We start from the raw sequence: 27801 nt of genomic DNA, 5'->3' as shown, positions 1-27801 counted from the left end.
AATGACGGGGGAGTTTAATGAAACTGGGACATCTATATACATACAAGGTATTATTACTAATCACTTTAATCTTTGGGTCCCTATGATGGGGTCTGATTCATGGGGGAAGGGAAGTGGAGAAGAATTTGGGGATTTTGTCTGCTTAGCTCTCCAAGTAATCTCGTTAACATCCCCTGACTCCCAATAAGATAGGAAGATTAGGTATGAGGGAGGTACTGTTTTTTTGCTAGGAAGACTTTTGTAAAGACGTGTCTCGCCATGTTGCCCAGGGTGGTCTTGAACTCCTGGGTTCAAGTGATCCTCCCGCCTTGGCCTCCCAAAGTGCTGGGAGTACAGCCATGAACAACCGCACTGGGCCCTACCTGCCCTTGACAAAATTCCTGACTTCTCTTTGGGAAATATTTTCCTTGGCTATAAATTCCATTCTTCCAGCTTTCGTTTCCAAATTTGGGAGACAATGGAGCAAGAACCCTCCTTTAGTTAAGCCTCTCAGCTAATGCCAGCCAGATACCCTTTCCTACCTAGAGGGAGCTTGAGTGTCTCCCTCTGGGGCTTCAGGCCTGTGAAGGGTTAAGTGAGCCACACCCTCAGCAGGAACAGTCTGGACTTTGTGCTGATCAGCCATCTCCGGCCTCTCCTGGTTTGACTGGCACAGGGAGCCTGGGCTGGAAGAGGCAGCAAAAGGGAAGATCAGAAGAGTGGACACTGGCAAGAGGAGGCCAGCCTCTTTCCCGGCTTCCCTGCACCATGGACAGCTCCCATTAAACCACCTCTCCATCCCGGGGCCGGGACTCCTATGCCCCATTCCTGTCAAATTGAGATTTCATCCACCATTCTCCAAAGGACAGTGAAGTTATACCCTAGTTCCAGTGTTGGGTGAGTCCTGCCTTGACCTGTCACTGCTTCTCTTTAACACCTTGAGGTGCCCCATCAGGGGCCTGTTGTCTTTTGCCCTTCACCACCCTCAACCAGTCGCATTCCCACTCCCTTCAAATCTAAATCCAAAGAAGATGCCTGCTCCCGACCCACCTTCTGCTTCTCACCCTTCCCTGCCAAGTTAGTTAAAGGACTTAACTTTTTGTAAAATCTAGAAAATACAAAAATAGTATCTACTTCGTGGGGATATTGTAAGCACTAAATGAATTAGTGTTTGTACAGTGCTTAGAGTCGTGCCCAGTTCATGGTAAACGCTGCATGATTCCTAGAGACTATTATTGATATTCTTATTACTTCCTCAGTTGTGTCCTTCTGAGAAGTGACAAGTGCTTTCTTTTCCTAGAGCTTGGGGAAAGCTAAGTGAAGGGAGAAGGAAGCCTGTGCCCCTTCTTGCCCCACTTCCATTCCTGCTTCCTCCCCTCTCCGACCCGGGTTCAGAGATGCAATAGCGTAGGACAATGTGTCTCTTTCATTCCTGTTTGGGAGTGGCATTGACCATTGTACTAATAATTCTGTCCTGTGCCTGGCCACTCTGCCTACTCAGTCTTACAGGAAAGACTGAGGAGGGCCGGGTTTCCTCCTTAGGGAACACATGCTATGTGCCTACTGTGTGGGGGCCAAGCCCCACCACCCTCCCTGTAGTTCCAACTCTGCTCCTCCTTGCCCACTTCCCCAAGAAGCTGGGTGTGTCCATCTGGGGCAAAGTCCATGCCAGAAGCTTATAGGAGTGGGTGTAAAAGCTGGAGATGGAAAAATAGAGACAGACATGTAACACATCCAGAGGTCCTGACAACTGCCTGTTTGTTGTGGAAGCAAACCCCACTTTCATTTTCTTTGGGAAATTCCAGTCTCTTATGGAGGAACTCCTGCCTCTGTCCTCTATAATTCTGCCTTGTCCAGTTCCCATTTTAAAAATGAAGCTCACTGTAGCAATGCCAGGGGAGGAGAGACCTTTGGAAGAACTTCTGAAATGGGTATGGGTAGGTTGGGTGTCTTTAATAGGGGCTGTGAGAAGTAAAGTGTTGAGAAGAAGCACTGAGGGGAGATAGGGAGTCTGGACCCTGGCCAGGGCCCAGTGCAGGAGAGAGAGGGCTTTCTGTACCTGGCGGCAGCACAAGTCTTCACTTACACTTTCCTCCTCAGCCCTCTCTCCTTCAGTCACAACTCCGCTTCCCCAGTTGTAGCCCACTGGGTGCCTGCCTTCCCCTGGTGGTCAGAGGCAGGTGTTCCTGTCCCGCCCCTGCCCTACCTCTACCAACTGTAACCCAGAGGATCCCCCCAACCTTCTGCTGAGAGTTTCAGCCTCCCTTAGCTTGGGCTGGTCCAGAGGCCTCTCCTAGGTTGGGGGCTCTCTTTAGGGCCAGGGTAGGAAGAGAGGAAGGCTCTTTTCGTCCTTCTGCCATCCTCCCCTCAAACAGTTATTGGTCCCTAAAGCTGAGTGGACATCAGCAAACTGTGCCTCTTATCTCCAGGATCAGTGGCCCCTCTGGACATGCCTCTCCTGGACGGTTCTGTGGGGGTGGAGGATCTTGTCCTCCTGGAACCCTTGGTGGAGGAATCCCTGCTCAAGAATCTTCAGCTTCGCTATGAAAGCAAGGAGATTTATGTGAGTGTCATATGGGTGCCTCTGGCTGTGGATATGTGGCTGGAGAGGTCACAGGCACCCACCTCACCCTCCAGCTCATTCCCTTCACCTTCTTCCTGGCTCCAGACCTACATTGGGAATGTGGTGATCTCGGTGAATCCCTATCAGCAGCTTCCCATCTATGGGCCAGAGTTCATCGCCAAATATCGAGACTATACTTTCTATGAGCTGAAGCCCCATATGTGAGTAGGGGGACCAAGGGAAGACTGACAGGGCCCCAGCTTCTTGACACTGAGTCATCCTAATTTCCTTTGTCCCTTCCCCTGAAGGGGCTTCTCCAGCTGCCCCTTCCTTCCCTGGCCTTCTGGAGGCCCCTTCCAAGGCCTGTCACATCTTGCCCAGTCTGCTCCAAGTAGAGAGAGTGGATGAACCTGCATGCTGGAGATTGAGTGAAAGATGGTGTCTTGAACTGGTTCCACAATAGTCATTGCCCACTTCCTCCCCACAAGCTACGCATTGGCAAATGTGGCGTATCAGTCACTGAGGGACAGGGACCGAGACCAGTGTATCCTCATCACAGGCGAGAGTGGATCGGGCAAGACTGGTGAGGCCCCTGGCTGGGGGAACACATGGAGTCACCTCTGGAACTGCCTCCTTGTCTCTTTCCAAGCCAGACCTAGACCTGAACCTTTACCCCACAGAACTTCCTTCCCACTTTATCTGACTCCAAGGGGTGGTGAGGCGCTGGGGTGAGGGAAGTTAAGGAGATGGGGGGATGGGCTGGTCCTGGGTAGGGACCCACGAGAGTGTTTCTCCTGCACAGAGGCCAGCAAGCTGGTGATGTCTTATGTGGCTGCCATCTGTGGGAAAGGAGAGCAGGTGAACTCTGTGAAGGAGCAGCTGCTGCAGTCTAATCCAGTGCTGGAGGGTGAGAATTCTGCTCTCTGCCCTCTTCACCCTCCACCTAACCTCCAGAATCACTAAACCCTAGACCCTCTTCCCCAGTGCTGCAAAATCACCTCTCTTGTTCAGCCCCAAAAAATCCGAGATTGTCATGAGGACTGGAAGCCCTTCCTCCTTTCCCTTCTCTAGAGTTTCACTTCTCCCCTCCTCATCTTTGTAGCTTTTGGCAATGCCAAGACCATTCGCAACAACAATTCCTCCCGATTTGTGAGTAAATGTCTCCCCACCTGGGAGGAGATGATGTGGGGGCTTGAGAGGGAAGAATGTGGCACAGACCCCTCCCGGGCAGGGTGGTGAGAAGAGGAAGAAGCTAAGTCTTTCTCTCTCTGGTCTCTCTCTGAAGGGAAAGTACATGGATATTGAATTTGACTTCAAGGGATCCCCCCTCGGTGGTGTCATCACAAACTGTATGTGTCTCCCCAATTCTACTCACCTGTCTTCCACCTGCCTCACATGGCCCTTTCTGCTAATCTGTTCCTGTAGAAAGACAGAATGTTAAATATCAAGGAGACTTCCCAACCACTAGGAATGCCAGTGATGGGGGCAGAGTTAGAGGGAAGCTACGGCATCTCCCAGGCCCTCAGGATGTTATTTTCTAATTCTCTGCCAGATCTGCTTGAGAAATCCCGAGTAGTGAAACAGCTCAAAGGAGAAAGGAACTTCCACATCTTCTATCAGCTGCTGGCTGGAGCAGATGCACAGCTGCTGAGTATGTGCCTGCATGGGGAAAGTGTTCTCATGAGTGACACATGGCAAAGTCCCCAACCTCCATTCAGTCCCAGAACCCCTGTTCCCTCTGGGCCCCTGTAGCCCTCTTCCCTTGAACCTCCCAGATTTTCCTTGCTGCATTTCCCATTCTGAGCCTCACCCACTCATTGTTGGGAACAAATTCCTTTACCCCTATGTTATCATCTTTTTCTGGGGTTTTATTACTAGGGATATGCCTTCTTGCCTCTTCACTGTTCTTGTTCCTCTTTCCTGCCTGGGTTCTGCTTTTCCTGAGCTGGCTTCAAATATGAAACAGTTGTCTCCATCTACTTTCCTTCCTACCTTCAACTTAAGGGGATTTAATTAAAACAGGGAAGCAGGCAGAATGTTGTAAGTGTTCAGGAACTTTCAGTGAGCTCCAGTTGAAGCTGTCCTGGGTCTACATTTGCCTCACCTAGGACCGTGTTCCTGATTTTCATTCATTCATTCATTCATTCATTCATTCATTCATTCATTCATTCAACATCTCTTGAACACCTATGATCGAATATTATGCTAGCCTCTAGGGATACAGATTTGAGTAAGACATGACCCTGTCCTCGAAGAACTTATAGTCTTCTAGGGATAACAGGTGTGTGAGCAGATCCATTGTAATATGGTGTGATCGGGGCCATCAGGCCTGTGCAGCAGGCTATAAGAGCAGAAGACCTACAGCCCCTTGGCTTGGTCTGAGGAAGGGTCCATTACAGCCTGGATGCTGTACTGGCCTGAAGTGGCTCTGGGTGGGCATCACTGGAGGGTCTGGTGGACTTTAAGCCTACTGGAGTTTGCCTCCCATTCTCCCCTCTGGCTGTGAGCACTGTGGGTGTCTGGCCCCCAAGAATGTCTCTTTGGTTTCTGGTGATTCTATGCTAGACCTGTGCTATCTCCTTTTCCACTCTTGGAGATCTCTATGATCTTCAGGAACACCTGCAGATCTCATGCTCATTCCTGGCTTAATAGTTTTGGTTGTGTTCAACTTGTCTGCATCATGGGCATTAGTGTCTTGTTCTGGTTGGTCTGTCACTTGTTGGTTTAAATCAACTCTAGATGAGGTCTCCCAGGTATCATCATCCCCAGACTTTCTGACTCATTCTCTCTCCAGATACCCCTCCTTAGCAGGCTCTTGTTTCAAAATTTGTGTGCCGGGGGAGCTACCATTAGCTTATAGTTTGAAGGACGCTCCCTGATTCTCAGATCATTTGCATACCAGATAATTGACATCCCTCGAACTCCATGATTAACCCAATCCCTCCCATCCTAGGGAAACAGCTTTGATAATTCACTTGATTCGTTTATTAAAAAGAAAAGTTCCTGCATGCCAGAAAGGCACACAGAATATGGAGATGAGAAACACAGTCCCAACACACAAGTTGCTCATTTGTGGGAGAGACAGAAAAAAACAAAACCTAGCCCATATGATATGGGCTGGGATATATATTCACCAGTGGGGAATGCAAGAGAGTCATTTGGCTCAGTGCCTCAGCATCAGAGAAAACTTTTCAGAAGAGGTGTCAGGGTCGGGGAACATGCTACCTGCCACTTTATTGGTATTTGGTGTTCAAACAATGAATGAGCAACCCAGGCTGACAGTTGAGGCTGGGGGCAGGCAGGAGATATGAGCTTACCCTTCTCCCCTTTCCTTCACCCTCCAGAGGCACTTGCGTAGGATGGAAGGGTTGCTTGTTTATTTTTATTATTTAGAACCCTGAGGATAGGGAGAAGAGTAAAATGAGGGTTTTGTTTCATAAAAGTTGGGGGAAAACCCAACCAATATGAGCATCAAAACCCTAAACACTACTTAAAAGTGTACTTAAAATTTTAGTTTATCAGGCCGAGTGCAGTGACTCATGCCTGTAATCCTAGCACTTTGAGCGGCTGAGGCAGGTGGAGTCCAGGAGTCGAGACCAGCCTGGCCAACATGGAGAAACCCCATCTCTACTAAAAATACCAAAATTAGCCAGGCGTGGTGGCACTCACCTGTAGTCCCAGCTACACAGGAGGCTGAGGCACGAGAATCACTTGAACCTGGGAAGTGGAGCTTGCAGTGAGCCGAGATCACACTACTACCCTCCAGCCTGTGTGACGGAGTGAGACCCTGTCTCAACAACAACAAAAAATTATTCTGTCATCACAGGAATTAATGATCCCAAATCAAACGAGGCAGGGGAAGAACCCAAAACAAAAATGACTCCTTTGAATAAATGAATGAATCCATTAGGGCAAGGGCTGTGAGGTGTCAAGGCTGGAGGGCTCCAGAGAGCCTTGGGTACTAACCCTCTTCCCCAACACTGGCCCTCCCAGAGGCCCTGAAGCTCGAGCGGGATACAACTGGCTATGCCTATCTGAATCAGGAAGTATCCAGAGTGGATGGCTTGGACGACGCCTCCAGCTTCAGGGCTGTACAGGTGGGTGCCCGGGGTGGGGCAGGCTTGGGCCTTTAGGTCATCCTCTATTCTCATTGGACTGGCACTAACAGTTCAGCTTTTGATTTCTGCTTTCTGCCTAAGAGTGCAATGGCAGTGATTGGGTTCTCGGAGGAGGAGATTCAACAAGTGCTAGAGGTGACATCCATGGTGCTAAAGCTGGGGAACGTGTTGGTAGCTGATGAGTTCCAGGCCAATGGGACACCAGCAAGTGGCATCCGTGATGGGAGAGGTCTGCATCCCACCCTGCTGGAGCCCCTACCCAGATCCTTAATCTCCTACTGCAAGTCGTGTCCTTCTGCCATCTCTAGCATAATTGATCTCACCCTGATGCAGTCCCACTCAGCCCACTCCCGAGTTCTCCCCTAAACAGACTCACTGAGAGCTCCCGATGAAGCATATGGGAATGAGCTTTTGAAATTTGATATATCTAGGTCTGGAAATTCTCTGAGTCTGAGTTGATCCTTCTGCAGAATGGGGATAATCACACCTAATTCAGGAGATTCTCATATTAAAGTAGATGATACATGCAAAATGCCCAGATCCCCTTTCTCCTGCCCCCCAACTCCCTGAGATTCCTCCAGGGCCATGTTCTGGGTTGGCTGCAATGACTTCTCCAGTGAGACCCCAGGACACCAGTCTCTCAGGCAGTTTCACTTATCAGATCGCACTCCCTCCCCTGAGAGAAAACTGCCTCTAAGGACACGCTGTACTTTCTCATTACCCCAGGTGTTCGGGAGATTGGGGAGACTGTGGGCTTGAATTCAGAAGAACTAGAGAGAGCTTTGTGCTCGAGGACCATGGAAACAGCCAAGGAAAAGGTGGTCACTGCACTGAATGTCATGCAGGTAAGGGGCTCACTGGAGTGGAGGGGGTTGATTTGACCTTGTTCTGTGATGCCGCCCTAACCAGCTGGGCCTCATCCACAGGCTCAGTATGCTCGGGATGCCCTGGCTAAGAATGTCTACAGCCGCCTCTTCGACTGGATAGTGAATCGAATCAATGAGAGCATCAAGGCAAGTGGCCGCTCTCCTTTCTCCATGCTCTCCTGTCTGCCTCACCTTCTTGCCCTGTCACTAGCCCTATACCTTGGTTTCTGAGATGAGCAGAGTGGGGAGGATGATGGGAGGGTACAGTTCCTTCCAACAGTGTGTTGTCATGGAAACATCACGGGCTTTTGAGTTAGACAATCTGGATCTATCATCTACTTACTTAATTGAAAGTCATGTGGACTTTCAATATCACAAAGATTCTGGGCCTCACTGTCCTGATTTGGAAACGCCCACTAAGAAACTTTAATATGCTGGGCATCCCAGGACTTTGGGAGGCTGAGGTGGGAGGATCGCTTGAGCTCAGTAGTTCAAGACCAGCCTGGGCAATATAGTGAGACCCCAACTCTATATTTTATGAAAAAAAGTAAATTAAATAAAAAACTAAGAAACACTAATGCATGCCTACCTGCTTCACAGGGTTTAATGAGGATCAGATAAATTATATAAATAGTTACTATATGATACCACAATTCCCACTCCTAGGTATATACCCAAGAAAACTGAAATTAGATGTCCTCAGCTAAAATTTGTACACAAATGTTCATAGAAGCCTTATTTGTAATAGCCAAAAAGTAGAAACAGCCCAACTGTCCATCAGCTGATGAAGAGATAAAATGTGGTGTATCTGTACAAAAGAATGTTATTTGTCCATAAAAAGAATGAAGTACTGATACACGCTTCAAGATTGATGAGCCTTGAAAACATTATGCTGAGTGAAAGAAGCTTGTCACAAAAGACCACATTTTGTTTGATTCCATTCATATGAAATGTCCAGAATAGGCAAATTCATAGAGATGGGAAGTAGATCAATGACTGCCAAGGGCTGGGGGAAATAGGGGTATGGGGAGTGACTAATAATGGGTATAGGATTTCTTTTGCGGGGTGATGAAAATGTTCTGAAATTAGGTAGTGGTGATGGTTGTACAACCTATTGAATATACTAAAAAGCCACTGAATTATATGTGGTATGTGAATTATATTCAGTAAAGTTGTTATTAACAAATTTTCCACATGGAAGTGCCATCTATTTAGAAGCTATTACTGAAAGGTAGTAGAATAAGAAGGGATTTGAGTCTAGGCTTGGATAAGTACCTATCCTTCTGAAATTTGACTTTTTCATCTGTAAAATGGCAATAAAAGCACCTTATAAGATTATGATAAATAAAGACATGGAATCTTTTTTAAAATGCTCTACAAATGTAAGAGATGGTTATTGTCCTGAGAGGTTTTATTGTCTTTCTACCTGGTACCATTGTAGCACCATCCTGGAATCGATCCGTATCTTCCTTTTCCTTCTTGCCTCCCTCTTTGTTTTGTTCTCTAGTGTATGGAGGAGCAAGAGTAAAATCACAACAATTCCTTTCCAGTTTGGCAAAGCTCTTTCTAGTTCTGTTTGCCCCCTACTCCAACCCCATCCGCTCCAGGAGGACCTGGCCTGGCGTGCAGAGGGGGCCTGTCCTCAGATTTATCTTTCTGTCCTCTTCAGGTGGGCATCGGGGAAAAGAAGAAGGTAATGGGAGTCCTTGATATCTACGGTTTTGAGATATTAGAGGTGAGAGTGCCTCACCTCAAAACCCTGCTCCCCTAGGATTAGAGGTGGACAGGCTCACAGGGGGGATGCGAGTGGGGGGAGGTAGGGCTGAGAGGGAGAAAGTCTTGGAGTGAGCTCTCTAACCTGTGCTCCCTCTCTCAGGATAATAGCTTTGAGCAATTTGTGATCAACTACTGCAATGAGAAGCTGCAGCAGGTGTTCATAGAGATGACCTTGAAAGAAGAGCAAGAGGAATATGAGAGAGAAGTAAACTAAGTCTTTTCTACTTTCCCCTCTTAAACAACTTCTAGGCATATGCCAGAGCTTCCTTTCTTCTTGATCACAATTTCCTCTAAGTCATCCCCAGATGGGAACACAGAGGACAAAATGTTTCCCTTGCAGAGTAGATCATTCCAGCATTACCAAGTAGCCCTAATCCTCTGCTCTCCATTCTGCATTTCCCTGGCCTCCCAGGGTGCACGTGTGGAAAGTCCTGACAAGAAGGAAGTGACAGCTGTGCTTGGCCTATGGCAGACTGTGAGCCAAATATAAAAAGGACATTTCTCCTGGGCTTGGCCCAAGCACATCTCTTTCTGTGCCCTTCTCTAACATCTCAGAGTCCTTGGTCTCCCCCAGGCCCTAGCTACAGTTGCTGTCCTTTCTGGTAACACCATGATCCCAGACTTCCTTACCAAAAATGCCACATGGCTCCAATTTCTATGGCTAGGTGTTAGAAAAGCTCTCTGACTGAGCTCATTCCCTTCAAAGTGTGAATGGCTGAGAGTCTCACTCATCAAAACCCTCCCAGGGATGTTCCCTTGTGAGCTCTCAGGAATCATTTGTAACAGAATTTCAGGCAATGTGGTCACAATGTGTGAAAAAGTTTTTTTAGTTGTTTTGTGTGTTTTAATTTTAACGATTTAAATGATCAAATACATAATACATTCCCATGCTTCAAAATTCAAAAAGCTTAAAAAATATATAAGGAAACGTTCCCTCCTGCTTCTGCCCCTAGCCTCCTAGTTCTCCTCCCCACTCAGAGGCAACCAACATGGGCCTCCTTCCAGAAGTCTCTTACGCATATGCAAGCAAATTTGTAAATATATTTCCCCATAAAATCTATACAAATGGCAGTAAATACACTCTGTTCTGTACCTTGTCGTCATCGCATAACAAGATCTTTCCATATCAGTATGTAAGGATGCTTTTTTACAACAACATAGTATTTTAAGGATATCATAATTCCTTTAACTGGTTGGGGAAGGTATATGGGGGATGAAGTGGGAGGGCAACTTAATTTAGTTCTGTTTTCTCTAAAGACCTGTGATAGAGGGAGGAAAGAAAGACCTATGCTTCCCAGCCATACTTGAGAATGTCCCAGCCTAGAGCATCTGACCCTTGGGTGGGGTCAGGAGCTGTCCTGTCTGTAGACCTGATGCCCAGCAAGTCCCCAAAGTAGAGAACAATTATCTTTGGGTCTTCTGCTTTTGCACCATTCTTGCTTTTCAAAACATTATATAGTCTAAAAGTCTCATGTAGATAAAGTGGTTCCTAAAGGGTGGTCCTGGACCAGCAGCATCAAAATCACTTGGAAACATGTTGGAAATACAGATTCCAGGCCCACATCCCAGACCTGTTGAATCAGAAACTTGGGGAGTGGGACCCAGCAATTTGTATTTTAACAGCCCTCCAGGTGATTGTGATGCACACTGAAGTTTGAGAATCACAGATGTAGATCTTTGAAGATGTATCAAATTAGCCTTGTTGTTTGATGATAAACTCTCACTCACATGCTGTGGTTTTAAAGAGCACAGAGTAGTGTGGCCGCTGTTCCACATACACATGGATCCTTCCCCACTCCCACATGGGAAATCTCTATCCTAATCTTCACTCAACATGTTACACTTCCCTCTCCACCCTACACCACCTACAGGGATCTCTGCATTGTCTCACCCTCTGTCACAGCTGCTCCAGTTCCTTCCGTGTGTCTGTCTACCCACCCCACAGATTCTCCACCAACCTTGGAGGGATGGGGACGTAAATAGAAATCATACCAAGGACCCCTCTGAATTATGGGACTTTCTGATGTCCTTTGTTGGGTGGGTGAAAGGCTGGATCTGGTGAGGTCTCTGGAGGCTTGTCTTGGACCTGTTCCCTGTAATTGTTTCCCCTGACCAGGGCATACCGTGGACAAAGGTGGACTACTTTGATAATGGCATCATTTGTAACCTCATTGAGCATGTGAGTTATCATTCTCTTATCTGTGGGACTTCCTCTTCCAGACTGCCTGAACATCCTTCCCCTGTCTCTCTCCCTGACTCCCCACTTGGTAGGGACAGTAAAGAAGGCAGAAGATAAGAGTGGAGAAAGGGGGCAGCAGTGAGAACGTGGACATCTTGGAGGACCAGATTTAGGTTGGCCTTCTTTTGTTCCCCTGGCCCAGAATCAGCGAGGTATCCTGGCCATGTTGGATGAGGAATGCCTGCGGCCTGGGGTGGTCAGTGACTCCACTTTCCTAGCAAAGCTGAACCAGCTCTTCTCCAAGCATGGCCACTATGAGAGCAAAGTCACCCAGAATGCCCAGCGTCAATATGACCACACCATGGGCCTCAGCTGCTTTCGCATCTGCCACTATGCGGGCAAGGTGAAATGGCAGGGCTGGAGGGCAGAGATTAGGGCCCAAGCCCAGGCTGAAGGCAATGGGGGAGGAACCTGGGGAAGGTGAGAGTCTGGAATACTTCACAATGAGACTGGGAGGGCCAAGTGCTGGGACAAGGTTGTGGGGTCTCCAAACCGATAGCTGCTCCTTTACAGGTGACATACAATGTGACCAACTTTATTGACAAGAATAATGACCTACTCTTCCGAGACCTGTCACAGGCCATGTGGAAGGCCCAGCACCCCCTCCTTCGGTCCTTGTTTCCTGAGGGCAATCCTAAGCAGGCATCTCTCAAACGCCCCCCGACTGCTGGGGCCCAGTTCAAGAGTTCTGTGGCCATCCTCATGAAGAACCTGTATTCCAAGAACCCCAACTACATCAGGTGACATGCTGGCGTGCAGGGGAACATGCTACATATGTGATGGCATGTGCAGGGTCCATGCGCTATACAACATGTCCGTGTGGGAGGCTTCTGGAATAAGGATATCAGAGGTCCTTTCCTCACAGAAAACAGTCAGATAAGGAGCTGAGAATCCCAGTGAGAAAGCATCAGATTCAGTAGGGAATACATAGAAGCGAGTGAAACTGGGGAGGCCAGTGTGTCTACTTTCTTTGAAAATTTTCAATGAAGTGGACTGTGTGCAGCATAGGGGAACATGATGGATTACACTGTCAATGGTGTCAACTCCTGAAGCCTGTGCCTTACGCTGCCTCCCACCAGGTGCATAAAGCCCAATGAGCATCAGCAGCGAGGTCAGTTCTCTTCAGACCTGGTGGCAACCCAGGCTCGGTACCTGGGACTGCTGGAGAATGTGCGGGTGCGACGGGCAGGCTATGCCCACCGCCAGGGTTACGGGCCCTTCCTGGAGAGGTACCGATTGCTGAGCCGGAGCACCTGGCCTCACTGGAATGGAGGAGACCGGTAAGACCCCATGGGGAGACTGGGCATCAGGAAAGGGCAGTGCAGAAAGCATCTCTGGAGGAAGAGACCTGGAGGTGCAGTGCACATCTGCTGAAGCTGGGTGAATGGATACTTGGAAGAATGAATTGAATGATCACTTCTTGGAGGCTAAAAGGATTAGGGGAAAGGTGGAAGAGGACTCTCTCTTGAGATACCCCTCTGCAGCTTTCTGTCATCTGCTTCCATAGGGAAGGTGTCGAGAAGGTCCTGGGGGAGCTGAGCATGTCCTCGGGGGAGCTGGCCTTTGGCAAGACAAAGATATTCATTAGAAGCCCCAAGACTGTGAGTTAGAGAGTGCACTTGCATTTGGTGAGGGTGGAAGGTGGAAGAGTGAAAGCCCACTTGAGAAAGGCTGGAGGGGGTGGGAGCATGTATAACCTGGAATGGATAGTAGATGGGAAGCTTCCTGTCTGTAGGAACCGTATCCCTGGGAACTGAACTGTTGGGTTCCTACACTGCCCTGAGTCTGGGGAGCTCGGTGCTGCAAGGTTCTAAGTGCCTCTGCCTGAGGCAGAGCCCTTGAGGGTCGGAGTGATCAACATCTAGCTACAAAGTTAGAGTTCAGTAGATACTTGTTTACTGAATGAATAAATAAATGAACTAAGAAGACAAAGGAATGATCAAATAAGGCCTAGTTGGGAAGCCTAAGTACTGTGGGGTATAGGAGAGGACAGTACTGTTCCCCTGAGCCAGTCTCTTCCACCTCTCCACAGCTTTTCTACCTCGAAGAACAGAGGCGCCTGAGACTCCAGCAGCTGGCCACACTCATTCAGAAGATTTACCGAGGCTGGCGCTGCCGCACCCACTACCAGCTGATGCGAAAGAGTCAGATCCTCATCTCTGCTTGGTTTCGGGGAAATGTGGTATGGTCACCCCCAAAATCCGACTGTGTTCACTCTAATAGGGAGGATGGAAGGTGGCTCAGGAGATGCTGTTTTTCTAACAACTCCCATGTTTTCTACAGCAAAAGAAACACTATGGGAAGATAAAGGCATCCGTGTTATTGATCCAGGCCTTTGTGAGAGGGTGGAAGGTAATGGAGAGTGGAAGAGAGGCTTCCTCACATTGTTCCTCCTGGATTGTGCCACCTGCTGGCTAGAGCAGCAGAGAGCTAGTCCTGCCTGCACCCAGGCTGTACTTCTGTGTATCAGTCCGTCCATGTGTGGGTGGGTATCTGGGAGTGAGAGGCCTATAGGGGAGACCTGTGTAGGTGTCTGGGTGTGTAGATGCCTAACTTGGCAGCAGAACTTTGCCTTCTGCTCTAAGTGTCCTCACTGCCAACTTGTCTGACTTTACTACCTCCTTCCAGCTACAGTCTCAGCTCTTTATCTTACTCAGGTCTTTGTGTGGTTAAAAAATAGTAGAACCTCTTCCAGAATCTGCCTATCTTCACTTTGGCTACTTTTTTGTACTTTTCTGCCAGGCCCGAAAGAATTATCGCAAATATTTCCGGTCAGAGGCTGCCCTCACCTTGGCAGATTTCATCTACAAGAGCATGGTAAGTGGTATGGGTTAGGGTGGATGTTAGGGATGGAGCAGGGAGGCACAGGTTTGGGAGAGGGGTTTGAGAAGAGGCAACCCAAAGCTTTCCCCCAAGAGTTTCCTCAGTCTGCATGTAGTTAAGTCCTAGGAGAAGAGGGCAGCTACCTGTAGGGACCAGGCCCCAGTACCTTGTACTCAGGGGCAGAATCAGATAGCATTTTGGCATGAGTGGACACTCCAGGCAACCTTGTGGCAGGAAGGGGTCTCAGCACACCCATCATCTGGTCTATGGTCAAATAGGCTTGTGAAGAGCTTGGGGCTGGATGTTTAACAACAGTTGAAGAGGCTAAGCCTCATTGAAGAGTAGAGTGATCTGCACATTAACTAGCCCAACCTCCCAAGATACATTTTACGGTTGGGGTGAAAGTGGGGGAATTGTGTCTTCCTTCTACTTCCTCTGAAACTATTGTTGGCAAGTCAGAAAGTAAATCTCAGGAAGGACCTATCCTAATTCTGGAGGACGTGGGTCAGGCTGGGTGGGAAGACCTACCTGGAAGGCCTACACATTCAAACTTACAGGCAGTTCCCAGGGGGAGAAAAACAGGGACAGAGAAGAGTAACTTCTGGAGACATCAGTCGGATAGCAATAGTGCTTCTGAGAAGTGTCAGGGAGGAGACCAGGGAGGGAGAAGCACTTCCAATGAAACCTTGGGAAAGGCCAGAGAGGAGGAAGAGCATGGGATCTTGGACAGAGGCTGGAGCAAATTGTAACCGACCTCTGCTGACTGGGTTTTTGACCATAGTTAGGACCCTGACTGTGCTCATTCAGACATAAGACATGTTTGCTTGCAGCCCCTCTTTGTTGTTTGAGAGTCTGGATCCCTCAGCTCAAGGGAGGAATGGGGGCTCTGAAGCTCTGGGCCTCTTTTTTGCCTTCCTGAGACTTCATTTGCTCGTTCTTTTCCCCTCCCCAGGGAATTTCCATCTTCCAGGTCTCTTCAGTTGCCTGTTCACCTCTTGTGCTGGTGCCAGAGTAGCTGCCTTCCCACCATACATGCTTCTTGCTACACACCTGAGACTTGTAATCTGATTTTGCTGTTACCTCCTGACTGCCATTCTTCCTCCTTTCTTTCATCTGTATATTGTCAGGCAGCTACTAATTGTCAACCCAGAAGCTGCTGGGTTTAGGCCAGGGTCTCAATAAATCACACCCCCATAGAAGTCTGCAGCCACTGGGCACTGATCCCCCCAGTGTTTCTGACTATTCCAATTTGCCACTGCCTTGACTGTAACTAACGCTAGTATCCATTATCATTTGTTATTTATTTATTTATTTATTTATTTATTTATTTATTTATTTATTTACTTTTTGAGACAGAGTTTCACTCTTGTCGCCCAGGCTGGAGTAAATGGTGTGATCTTGGCTCACTGCAACCTCCGCTTCCCAGGTTCAAGCGATTATCCTGCCTCAGCCTCCTGAGCTGGGATTACAGGCGTGCACCACCATGCCCAGCTAATTTTTGTATTTTTAGTAGAGACAGAGTTTCACCATGTTGGCCAGGCTGGTCTTAAACTCCTGACCTCAAGTGATCTGCCCATCTCGACCTCCCAAAGTGCTAGGATTACCGGTGTGAGCCACTGCACCCAGCCTATTTTTTTTTTTTTTGAGATGGAATCTTGCTGTGTCGCCCAGGCTGGAAATGCAGTAAGCATGATCTCGCCTCACTGCAACCTCCATCTCCTGGGCTCAAGCCGTCCTTCAGCCTCAGCCTCCCCAGTAGCTGAGACCACAGGCACATGCCACCACGCCTGGCTAATTTTTTGTGTTTTTGGTAAAGATATGGTTTCACCATGTTGCCCAGGCTGGTCTCAAACTCCTGAGCTCAAGCGATCCGCTCGCCTTGGCCTCCCAAAGTGCTGGGATTACAGGCGTGAGCCACTGCACCCGGCCTTACCCATTTTGAACATCTACTATGCATTAAGCTCTTTACGTGCATTGACTCTAATACTTTCACCAACCCTGTGAGGTAGGCTCTTTTCTTTCTCCCATTTTATAGTTAAAAAGCCAAGGCTCAGGGAAGTTAAATAACTTGCCAGGGGTTCCACAGCTGTAAGTGGTAAAGCTGGGTTATAAATTATTTGACTCTAGAGCTTTTAACCACTGCCAAAGACTGCCCCTCATCAATAGAGGCCTGGGCAACCCGTGGCCCTAGGCAGACCTGGGAGCAGGAGGGCTGCATAGGAAAGGGCAGAACTTTCTAATCTAGAAAAAACAATGAAAAGAAGAAAGCCTTCAGAGGCTCCACATTAATTGGAACAAAGGGGATTATGACAGATGCTTAGGCATGTTTTTTGAATTATTAATAAATAAAATCAGACCAGGGACTGGGGACTCCAGTCGTGGAGGCCTTTCCAGACCCAGATCCCAAACCCACCAAACCCACCAGACCTGTAGTGGAAGCTACAATGAGCTTGGATAGTTCCTGCAGTTACAGCAATATACTGTGTTCTGCCTCTTTCTATTTTAATTTTTTAACCTGATATCTTAGTAAAACATTTTCATAAAAATTTCAGACATTTAGAAGTGCCAAAAATCAAGTCATTTTTTATATCTTCAGTAATTCTGTGCCATAAACAAACAGGTTGCTAGGTGCTCTATGGGATGTAAAACCTTGGCCAGGCAGGGTGACTCACTCCTGTAATCCTGGCACTTCGGGAGGCTGAGGCGGGAATATTGCTTGAGCCCAGGAATTTGTGACCAGTCTGGGCAACATAGTGAGACCTAGACACTACAAAAAAATTTTAAAAATTAGGTGAGTGTGGTGGCTCGTACCTGTAGTCCCAGCTACTTGGAAGGCTGAGGTGGAAGGATCACTTGAACCTGGGAGGGCAAGGCTGCAGTGAGCTGTGATGGTGGCACTGCACTCCAGCCTGGGTGACAGAGCAAAACCCTGTCTCCAAAAAAGAGACAAAAACAAAAACTTAAGAATCCTCATTCTAGATTGGGGGAGACTAAACAGTCATTCTAGATTGGGGGAGACTAAACAGTCATGGTTGAAGCTTCACTGGATCCTGGAAAAGGAAAAATAAAACAAAGCTTAAAAGGACATGTTTATAAGTTTGTAAAGGACATGTAGAGAAATCTGACTGTGGATCACTGTTGGATGAATGATGTTGATTTTCTTAGGTGTGATGATGGAGTTATGATCATGTAAGAGAATGTTCCAGTTCTTGGGAGAGGCATGCTGATGTTTTAGGGTAAAATGTCATGGTATCTATAACCTAGTTTAGGATGGTAGGGTGGCAAGGATTTGTGTAAATGTGTATATGCATGTATTTATATGCACACATGTGTATATGTGTTAGAGTACACAGATAGTGCAAGGTGTTAACATTATCAGTTGGTGAATTTCGATGAGGAGCATACAGTATACAGATGTTAATTGTATCTTTTTTCAACTTTTCTGTAAGTTAAAAAAACTTTCAAAATAATAAGCTATATTGAATTTTAAAAACATCATATTATGCTACTCTTCTGCATGAATTCTCCAATGGTGTTCCATTTCACTCCTTACCACAGCCTACAAGGCCCATCATGATCTGCCCCGACCTACTCTCTGATCCTTTTTTCCTGCTCAAGTGATTCCGGTCACCCTTTCTTTTGTTTTTAGACAGAGTCTTGCTCCGTCACCCAGGCTGGAGTGCAGTAGTGCTATCTTGGCTCGCTGCAACCTCCGCCTCCCGGGTTCAAGCGATTCTCCTGTCTCAGCCTCTAGAGTAGCTGGGAGTACAGGCATGCGCCACCATGCCCAGCTAATTTTTGCACACCCTGGCTTTTTAATGTCTCTGGAATATGCTGCCAGTGATTCCTGCCTCAGGGTCTACTTCTTTGCATCACAGCAGATGCCATTATCTGACATCACCCTCTATATTTATTTGCTTGTGTAGTTGGTCCCCTTCTCCACCCTATAGTAGAATGTAAATCCAGTGAAAATGAAGACTTTGTTGACTGTTATGTCCCAATACCTAGAACAGTGCCAGGCACTAAGTGGACACTCAAAAAATGTTGAATAGTGAAAAAAAATGTGAGACCTGGGATCCTGCCTTATAAGGACTCAGTGTCTAGAAAAGGGAGCTGTTTTCCATGCAAATAACTATAGTACAAAGATGAATGTAGGCAAATTGCTGTGGGGCTTCAAAGAAAGGAGAGGCAATCTGGGGCTTGGGGAATCAGGGAGGGCTTTGAGCTGATCTCCCAGGTTGGCAGAGTTGAGCCAAGGCACACAGTGATCATGTGTGGGCTGGGTAGGGGCATGGGAAAGAGTCCTGTCTGGGTGATGTGCCCGGGGAATGCAGAGGTCCTACGACATGAGGCTGAGGTCTAAGTGTCAGGGAGGAAAGCAGGGAGAGAAAAGCACTTCCAGTGAAACCTTGGGAAAGGCCAGAGAGAAGGAGGAAGAGCATGGGATCTTGGACAGAGGCTGGAGCAAATTGTAACTGACCTCCACTGATTGGATTTTTGACCGTGGTTAGGACCCTGACTATTACTCATTCAGACATGAGACACATTTGCTCATAGCCCCTCTTTGTTGTTCGAGGGTCTGGATCCCAAGGCTTAAGAGAGGAATGGGGGCTCTGAAGTTCTGGGCCTCTTCATTGCCTCCCTGAACCTTCATTTGCTCTTTCTCCTTTGCTCCTTTATTTGTTCCTTCTTCCTTTGAATGGAGGCTGACATGTTTGGACTTGACTGATTTGAGAGGAGGGGAAATTTGGTACCTAGCCAACAGCCGACACAGACAGTGGCTGCCACCCGTAGGTAATTGTGAACAGAGGGAATAGAAAGCTACAGGAGCAAAACTTTGAAACCAGCTTTCATATTGGTTCCTCTTACCTCACTGCCCTGGGTAGCAGGTCTCTGGTTGGAACTAATCTTTCTCTCCCTCCAGTCTCCTATTCATGCTCTTACCTCCCGGCCTCAAGCTTGCACCTCACGCTGAAAAAGATCCAGGAGGTGACTCCCTTCCATTTCTTCAGCTCCACCCCTTGCTTCTCACTGTGGGTTAGTCTCCTCCTTTGAAGTGGCAGGATCTGGGTGCCAGTTTGCCTGTCAGGAAGTGTTTCTTCTCATCACTCTACTCCCAATCCCCCTGCTCCCAAACCAGGTACAGAAATTCCTACTGGGGCTGAAGAACAATTTGCCATCCACAAACATCTTGGACAAGACATGGCCAGCCGCCCCCTACAAGTGCCTCAGCACAGCGAATCAGGAGCTGCAGCAACTCTTCTACCAGTGGAAGGCAAGTGGATCCCAGGCACCCCTCCTCTCATTTCATCTTTTTTTCCCCCTCACCCTGATTTTCCTCTTTTGCCTCCCTCTTCTATTTTTTTCTCATTAAAAAAATTGTGGTAATATGTACATAACATACAATCTACCATTTTAACGGTGTTTAAGTGTATAGTTCAGTGGCATGAGCGACATTCATGTTGTTCTGCAGCCATCACTGCCATCCATCTCCATACACGTTTTTCATCACCCCAAACTGAAACTCTGTACCCATTATGCAATAACCCGCTATTCTCCCATTCCCCTAGCCCCTGATATCCTATAATCTACTTTCTGTTTCTATGCATTTCACTTTTCTAGGTGCCTCATATAAGTAGGAATCATATCGTATTTGTCCTTTTGTGTCTGGCTCCTTTCACTTAGCATCATATAATTTGTTCTTTTATTCAGGAAATGCTTATTCAGCACCTGTCTGGGGCTAAGCCTTGCCCTGAGAGCTGAGCATAGAGCCCTCCTGGTGCTTTTATTTGATGGTGTCCATTCCCTACCCCAGCCTCCCTCGGTTTCTGTACTCCTCCTCAATGGTCCTCCAGCCCTGGCCTCTCCCTGAGGTGTCTAGTGCCTGTCCTTTTTCCTCAGTCTCTCTCCTCTCGTAGGGTCTTCTAGTCGATGTTTCTCACCTCCCTCCCCAGCCCTGCCCTCCCACTCCATGATTTTAGCTCCTGTTCCTTCTTCCTCACAGTGCAAGAGGTTCCGGGATCAGCTGTCCCCGAAGCAGGTAGAGATCCTGAGGGAAAAGCTCTGTGCCAGTGAACTGTTCAAGGGCAAGAAGGCTTCATATCCCCAGAGGTGAGGGCCTCCCAGACCCTGCACAGCCAGTTCCATCAAGCAGTGCTTCTCAAACTTGAGCCTGCCTCAGAATCACCTGGCAGGATTGTCATCCCCAGGTGCTATGTCCCTCCTCAGAGTCTCTGATCCAGCAGGTCTTGGGGTGGGGACCAAAATTTGCCTTTCTAACAACTCTCCAGGTGGTGCTGATGTCTTGGTCCCGGACTGTGCTCTGTGGACACTGACAGAGGATACATGGACGTGGGGGAAGGGCCCAGGAGGACTAGAATGGGAACTCTGGGGGTGGGGAGAGGCCTGTGGGCTTGTCTCTGCTGCACACCTCCCGTGTGTTCTCAGTGTCCCCATTCCATTCTGTGGTGACTACATTGGGCTGCAAGGGAACCCCAAGCTGCAGAAGCTGAAAGGTGGGGAGGAAGGGCCTGTTCTGATGGCAGAGGCTGTGAAGAAGGTCAATCGTGGCAATGGCAAGGTAAGGGTCTGCAGGCTGAACTCCTCCCACAGCTACTGCAGAGCTGTTTTCTGGCATCTGCAGAGTGGATGGCAGGCTGTGTTTGCGCCCTGCCAGGTGCAGTGGGGGCAATTAATCCTGCCTTTCCTTACCCTTTCCTGTTCCGTCCCTAGACTTCTTCTCGGATTCTCCTCCTGACCAAGGGCCATGTGATTCTCACAGACACCAAGAAGTCCCAGGCCAAAATTGTCATTGGGCTAGACAATGTGGCTGGGGTGTCAGTCACCAGCTTCAAGGATGGGCTCTTTAGCTTGCATCTGAGTGAGGTATCAGAGCTGGGTGGGGCAGGCCTTGGACTGGAGAAGGTGGTATGCATCCCAGAGCTGGGGAAGGCTGGAGGTGATGGGGACCAGACCTTTCGCTCTGGGCCTTTGATGTCCCTCAGGTGCTGCTGGAGAGAAAAAATGAATCCCTTTCCTGCTATTTTTCCCTCTTCCTAAGATGTCATCGGTGGGCTCCAAGGGGGACTTCCTGCTGGTCAGCGAGCATGTGATTGAACTGCTGACCAAAATGTACCGGGCTGTGCTGGATGCCACACAGAGGCAGCTTGCAGTTACCGTGACTGAGAAGTGAGGCCATGAGTTGGGGGTAAAGGGCGGCTTAGGGTAGACAGCCAGGCTAATGGTCATTGTGACCGGGATCAGAAAGCAAAGCATGTAGGGCAGAGCAGGGTGGGGCTTGGAGGTGTTTCTCAGGCCCCCACCCAGGTTCTTGGGGCCTCAAGCCCTCTGACTCGCATGATAGGGGAGCCATCATGGAAATGCGGGAGTCGGGGTGAGGGGATGGGCACTAGATTTGGTTTTTCTGTTCCCTCTCCAGGTTTTCAATGAGGTTCAAGGAGAACAGTGTGGCTGTCAAGGTCATCCAGGGCCCCGTAGGTGGTGACAACAGCAAGCTACACTGCAAGAAGAAGGGGAGTCGTTGCCTGGAGGTGACAGTGCAGTGAGGAGGGGGCGCCATGCAGAGACTGCAGCTGCTTCCTCCCAAACCAGCATTAACCCCCTCTGCCCTCCTGTGTGGGAGGGTCTCTAACCCCTCTGATCGTGGGGCATGGCTTGGGGATTAAACTACCCTTGAAGAGGACCCTTGTCCCAAACCCTTCCTGTTCTCTCCTCCAAAAGTAGCTTCCTCCAACCCTCAGCCTCTTTGCTCACTAATAAAACATGTGGCTTGGAAAGGTTCAGTCAGGGTGGGTGGGTCCCTGTTCCCCCTATCTTTTCACCCAGGTGTACTTAGACCCCTGCCCCCATGCCCTTTTTCCTCCTCAAGCTCCTTGGAGCCAGCTAGTGAGGTAATGAGAAAGGAAAAGAAGGGAAATTGTCTCCGGGCTCCTTGACCGGCTGAGCTCTGGGGGGTGTTTAGAGAGACTGTGGTGGGTGGAGGGGCTGCGGGGGGAGTTAAGGATGGGGCTTAGGTCTCAGGTGGCCAGTGGACTGATTCATTAAGTGTGTCCCTGGAGGGAAGAAGTGAGCATCGCTATCTGGGCAGAAACTGGGATCCTTTGGCGATTTAGCCTGAAAAGTGGCCCAAGGCTGGAGGGCTTATGTATGCTAGGAGTGCTGCGGAATGCAGGGTCTCCTGAACGTGGGAGAGCGCCATCACCCCCTCTACTCCCACACACAACACAGGGCTGCATCACACCAGCCTCCCCAACACCCCCTTCCTTCTCACACACCCGAGATGCCAAACTGCTGCCAACAGTTATCTTGCTCGTCGCTGTCCCACAGCTGGGGCCTGCAGCAGGTGGCCCTTCACTGGGAGGCTCCCTCATCAAGACCCTCCCATCCCTGTGACCTGGCCCTTTCCTCTCCTCTTCCTTTATTTTTCCTGCATCATCGTCATTATCTTTTTCTCACCCTCCCAACTATCTCACACCGTCTCATTGTCCCTGTTTCTGTGGGCTCTGACTGATATCAATATGTAATATTTTGTAAAATGCTGTAAATATTTTTCTACTCCCCCTCATATCTATTTTCTCATAGATTCTGTCTTGTCTCAGCCTCTCACCATCCTGGCCTCTACCTTTGGGGAACAAGCTGCTCATATATTCACAGTAAAATTTAGATCTGTGGTCTGTGAGAGCTTACCAGGGGCTGCCTTTGTTTTTGTCTCTGGCTGTCTCTTCCTCCTTTCAAGATCTCTACCTTGCCTACCTCTTCCCACTTCCTTCCCTGAACTCACTGTGCCTTGAGACTGGGGTCTCCCTCCACTTGACTTCCATCTGCAGGCAGCTCACGGCCCGGCTATCATGCTGGCCAGGGAGAACTGATTAACTTCTCTTCCTGCCTGCAGATTAATCTGCTCTCCGAGCACAAGCCACTTGCTTCTGGCACACCCTGCTCTAAGCTGAGATAGGACCTGGGGAATCATCTGTTTTCAGGCGGGTGAGGGGCTAGAGCCTGCCTTGTTTGGGAGAAGGGTGGCTCTGTTCAGAATAGGGGTAACTCAGGTTCTGACCAGCCTTCTCCCACCCCCCAACAGCTCTCCCCATCCTTGACTTCTCAGAATCAGGCCGAGAAGGGCCTATCTGGCCGAGAGGGGGGTGGTGACCTGCGCCTCATCGCCCCCGCTTTCCATCTCATCTCCTGCTCCCAGGGCCCAAATTGTCGTCACTTTCCCAGTGAAGTGGTCATTTTCAGAAGCAATTTCAGGAGAACATGCAGCTGCTGCTCCCTATCCTGCATTTCCCTTCACAGGGCTAAAGGCACTGTCAGCTCCCTGGGCTGTGGGTGGTGGGAGAGGGGAAGGGCTAGGGCCCTCACCCTTGTCCTCAATGTGCCCATCATGTGGATGGACTGGAGTTCGAGGAAGGGAAGGCACTCCCCTCCTCCTTTACTCTTCTGTCTCTTCCTTCCTCCTCCTCTTTCCTGTCTCTGCCTCTTTTCTGGAGCCCGAGTGTGTGTTTTCATCCCCTGAAACCAATAGGGACTCACTTTCCCCACCTGTATTACAGGGTTGGAATTAGCTCCATCACTGTGGGAGAAGCTGGAGTTCTGCTACCAGTCCTCCCCTCCCCAGCCCTGCCTCTTCTCTCCTAGCCCTTTCCCTTCTGCCAGTTCAGCGCTGTCAGGGTCTGGGTTGTTTCGGCCTCTGAGGGGCACAAGCCATCCTGGATTCCCCTAACCCATGAGGAGCCATCCTAGCATCTCACAGCTTAAACCAGCTCTAGTTCAGTCCTCCTGGCTTAGTCCATTTCTTCCCCAGGCTCTGAGGGCCTCTTGTTCCTTGCTCTGTGGGGTTTTCTCCAGCTGTCTCCTGGCTGCAGGACATGGCAGGACATAGAATGCTGTCATCCTTCCACTCTTCATTGGTATCTCCACCCAGTGTCACATATGACCCTAGCCCTGCCCTCCCCTCGCCAGTACCCCTCTGGGATTTTGAGAGAGTCCACAAGTTGTGCCTGTGGTGGATATATTCAGGCCATCTCGTGTGCACAAGCTAGAGGGTCTGCTTCTACCTCTGGCCCTTAGTGAATTGCTGACTAACCTGTCTCATCACAGCACAACTGTACACACCTTTTCCTGGCCTCATCCCTAACCCATCGTAGCAGCAAAGAGGGGAAGTTGCAGGGGAAGAGCTGCTAAGGACCCTGGACTCCAAGTACCCTGCTCCTCTAGGCCAGGGACATCATCTGAGATGTGGCTCAAATAAAGGGTGGGTGTTCAAGAAAAAACACTTGGGCACTCTATAGCCGCAACACCCACTTTACGTGTCATTTCCATATGATTTGTAGGCAAAATGAAGCCCAGGCTGTCCTAGCCCTCCAATACCTCCCTCCCTCATCACTTCTCCAACATAGCCTAGCATTAGCTCTTTCAAGTCTTTGCTAATCCCAGAGATCAAGGGGTGATCAGCTCTCCCTGCCATCCCCTTGTTCCCTGCCCCCTGCCACCATCCTTGGCTCCTGCCATCCTCTTTGAGATGCTGCATCATCAAAGGACATTATTTATGGTGGACCTTTGCTGAAGCCCTGCTTCCCTGGTGCCAGGGCTTGGGAGCAGGGATGGATGGGTTGGTCGGGGAGAGGATTGGATGCAGAGATTGGACCCAGGAGGCTTTTGGTCCTCAGCTCTTGGCTTAACACCTCCTCCTCTTGCACACGCAACTCCCTTCAGCCTGCTTAGCTTGGGCCTCCAGCTCCAGATTGGTGGGGTTAGGAGAGGAGGAGGAGGGAGATGGATGGATCCAATTAGGAACAGCACCTGGGCTCCTCACAGGAGTGAAACAGTCATGCCATTTGCATGTAAACAGCTTCCCACTTCTCATCCTACCAAATGCTCCCAACCCTGGGTCCTGGCCCATGTTCTTTGCCCACATAGCCCAGTAATTAGCTGGGTAATGAGAAGCTTTTAATGAGTCCCATTAGCATCTTGTGTAATAAAGAGGCCTTGAGACCCAGCTGCTGTCCTCACTTTGGGATGAACACGGGTCCCTATGTAGCCAGTGACTTCTGTCAGTACAGTCTAAGTTCTCGGGTGGGGTGGGAGACAAACATTTCAGGACGCCAGCAGCACTTGAGAGGTTCCATGGTGGATTCATGTTTTTGACTGTGATACAAGAAACTTGGCTCTGGCTTCCTTGTTCATTTTGTAAATAACATTTTTTCTTCTTTTAGGAGACAGAGTCTTACTTTGTTGCCCAGGCTGGAGTACAGCAATGCAATTATAGCTCATTACAGCCTCAACCTCCTGGGCTCAAGTGATCCTCCTGCCTCAGCCTCTGGAATAGCTGGGACCACAGGCGTGCGCCACCATGCCTGACTAATTTTTAAAAATGTTTTTGTAGAGATGGGGTCTTACTTGCTGTGTTGCTCAGACTGGTCTCGAACTTCTGGCTTCAAGCAATTCTCCCACCTCGCCCTCCTAAAGTGCTGGGAGTATGGGCATAAGCCACCATGTCCAGCCTTGTAAATGTATTTTTATTGAGCACCTATTTTATGTCAAACATTATAAAGTGAGGGATACAGTAGCAAACAAAACAGACAAAAATTCTTGCCATCATGACACTTGTATTTCTGGGTGGGAGTGGTGGTAGAAAGACAATAAGTAAAATACTTAGTGTGGTGGATGTAATAAGTTCATGAAGGGAAAAATGGGAGTGAGATATATGGAGTTTTGGGGTGGTGATAATTTTAAATAGGGTGATTGGGGAAGGGCTTGTTGCACAGATTGTTTTGGTAGTAAATATGTGATAAAGATACAGTTCTTTCCCAATCTCAAGATGTAGAAGAGCAGAAGGTCCCAAATATTCAAGTCTCTTGGAGAGGGGGGCTCCCCATTCCCTCTGGGACAGTTAACTGTTCCCTCACAGGTCAAAGTTTATGCCAGTGCAGTAAAAAAAAGTGGGAGACCTGGGGTGAGACAAACCTGGATTTGAGGCTGTTCTTCACTGATTAGTAGCCATATGTGCTAGAGCAAGTGACTGAACCTTCTGGGCCTTTTTCTCATATGGAAAATCAGAATATTTCCTACTTACATGGTCATGGTGATGAAAACCAGATGGACTGCTCCACACCAGAGCACCCTGCAAACATTCAAACCCTGTACCCATTACAAACACTGGGCTGACGGATGGCTCTGGCTTTGCTTTTGCATCTCCGCTGTTTCATTCAGCAGCAGCATCTGGCTCTGGCTCTTGGCTCTGATCCTGGCTCTGACTCTCCCCTAGGGCTCTCTCCCTTGGGTGAGAAATAAGCAGATAATCTCCCTCATCAGTGTGGGGTGTGAACAAGAGGCTTGAAAGGTTAGAGAAGAAGATGCCTGAACTGCAGAAGAGACAGATTAGAGTGGGGAAAATGTAACTCTGAGGAAAAAGGGAAGCAATTAAGAGATCAAGGCCGGGGGCGGTGGCTCATGCCTGTAATCCCAATACTTTGGGAGGCTGAGGCTGGAGGATCACGAGATCAGGAGTTCGAGACCAGTCTGGCCAACGTAGTGAAACCCCTCTCTACTAAAAGTACAAAAAAATTAGCCAGGTATGGTGGTGTGCACCTGTAATCCCAGCTACTTGGGAGGCTGAAGCAGAAGAATCGTGTGAACCTGGGAGGCGGAGGATGCAGTGAGCCAAGATTGAACCATTGCACTCCAACCTGGGTGGCAGTGTGAGATTCTGTCTCAAAAAAAAAAAAAAAAAAAAGGAAAAAAAAAAAAGAGATCAAGGCTGGGGAGGGGATGGGGCGGCACAGTTATCGAGTTCTGTTCATCTTCTCTGAGATTACATCAGGAAGCATAAAAGAACTCTAGAAGGATGCAGGTAAGTCCAGTTAATTCAGGGGTCAAGAAGGATTGAGGTGGGAGAGGCATGAGCACTGCTGAGGAGTGGAGGGAGGCTGACACTGGAGCTTTCTTTGCCCAACAGCAGGGGAGGGGTGTGACACTCACAAGGACCAATGTGATGGGGCAGCTCCCTCAGGGAGGGGGACGGGAGAGGACTGGAGGGGATGCTCAGCTCACCTTGTAACCCTCAGGGGCCTGAGCCTGGTGGTCCTAGGTGGGGAGGGGTGCCTGCCTGAAACTGTTTTAGCCCAGGAGTCAAGCCTGAAGGTTAAAAGGCAAGGAGCTGTTGGATGAACAAGGTGGGGAAAGAGGCCCAGGGTCCACATCTACTGAACTGGACTCAGACATGGGAATTGGTGTTGTGAGGGCCAAGACACGTGGCCTCCTAAAAGTTTGCTGAAAATCACTGACGTGAGACTAATTGATTCATAGGAGAAAAGGGAGATAAATTTATTTAATATGTATATATGAGCGCCTTTAGAATGAAGACCCAAAGATATAGGGGAAATTGCCAGTTTATATATATATATATATATATATATA

General features: G+C 48.8%; 2 protein-coding genes across 3 annotated transcripts in view; both read left to right on the top strand.

Annotated features, from left to right (window-relative positions):
* Nucleotides 1-22163, top strand: MYO1A (myosin IA). Of its 2 annotated transcripts, XM_011988518.1 has the most exons (29): nt 1-47; nt 656-876; nt 2409-2542; nt 2648-2763; nt 3031-3125; nt 3345-3449; nt 3645-3691; nt 3828-3891; nt 4095-4193; nt 6536-6639; nt 6742-6889; nt 7387-7505; nt 7587-7673; nt 9196-9261; nt 9403-9507; nt 11419-11481; nt 11684-11884; nt 12055-12281; nt 12621-12821; nt 13049-13142; nt 13574-13723; nt 13825-13893; nt 14284-14358; nt 19505-19639; nt 20369-20475; nt 20812-20944; nt 21097-21249; nt 21425-21552; nt 21803-22163. In XM_011988518.1, the coding sequence occupies exons 3-29, from the start codon at nt 2429-2431 to the stop codon at nt 21927-21929; spliced, it is 3132 nt and encodes a 1043-aa protein (XP_011843908.1). In that variant the 5' UTR covers nt 1-47; nt 656-876; nt 2409-2428; the 3' UTR covers nt 21930-22163. The 2 variants fall into 2 exon arrangements, with proteins under 2 accessions (XP_011843908.1, XP_011843909.1); XM_011988519.1 differs by lacking the exons at nt 1-47; nt 656-876; nt 2409-2542; nt 2648-2763; nt 3645-3691 and having other exon boundaries at nt 2922-3125; nt 21803-22066.
* Nucleotides 21801-27801, top strand: part of TAC3 (tachykinin 3) — a 19707-nt gene continuing 13706 nt past the window's right edge. Inside the window, exon 1 of the mRNA XM_011988522.1 lies at nt 21801-21914. The gene's annotated coding sequence lies outside the window, so the exon portion shown is untranslated. The remainder of the gene's footprint in view (nt 21915-27801) is intronic.

The sequence above is a fragment of the Mandrillus leucophaeus genome, unplaced genomic scaffold (genome assembly GCF_000951045.1).
Source record: "Mandrillus leucophaeus isolate KB7577 unplaced genomic scaffold, Mleu.le_1.0 Scaffold332, whole genome shotgun sequence".
Lineage (NCBI taxonomy): Eukaryota > Metazoa > Chordata > Mammalia > Primates > Cercopithecidae > Mandrillus > Mandrillus leucophaeus.
Note: the sequence above shows the minus strand (reverse complement) of the source record. Positions and strands in the feature narration are given on the sequence as shown.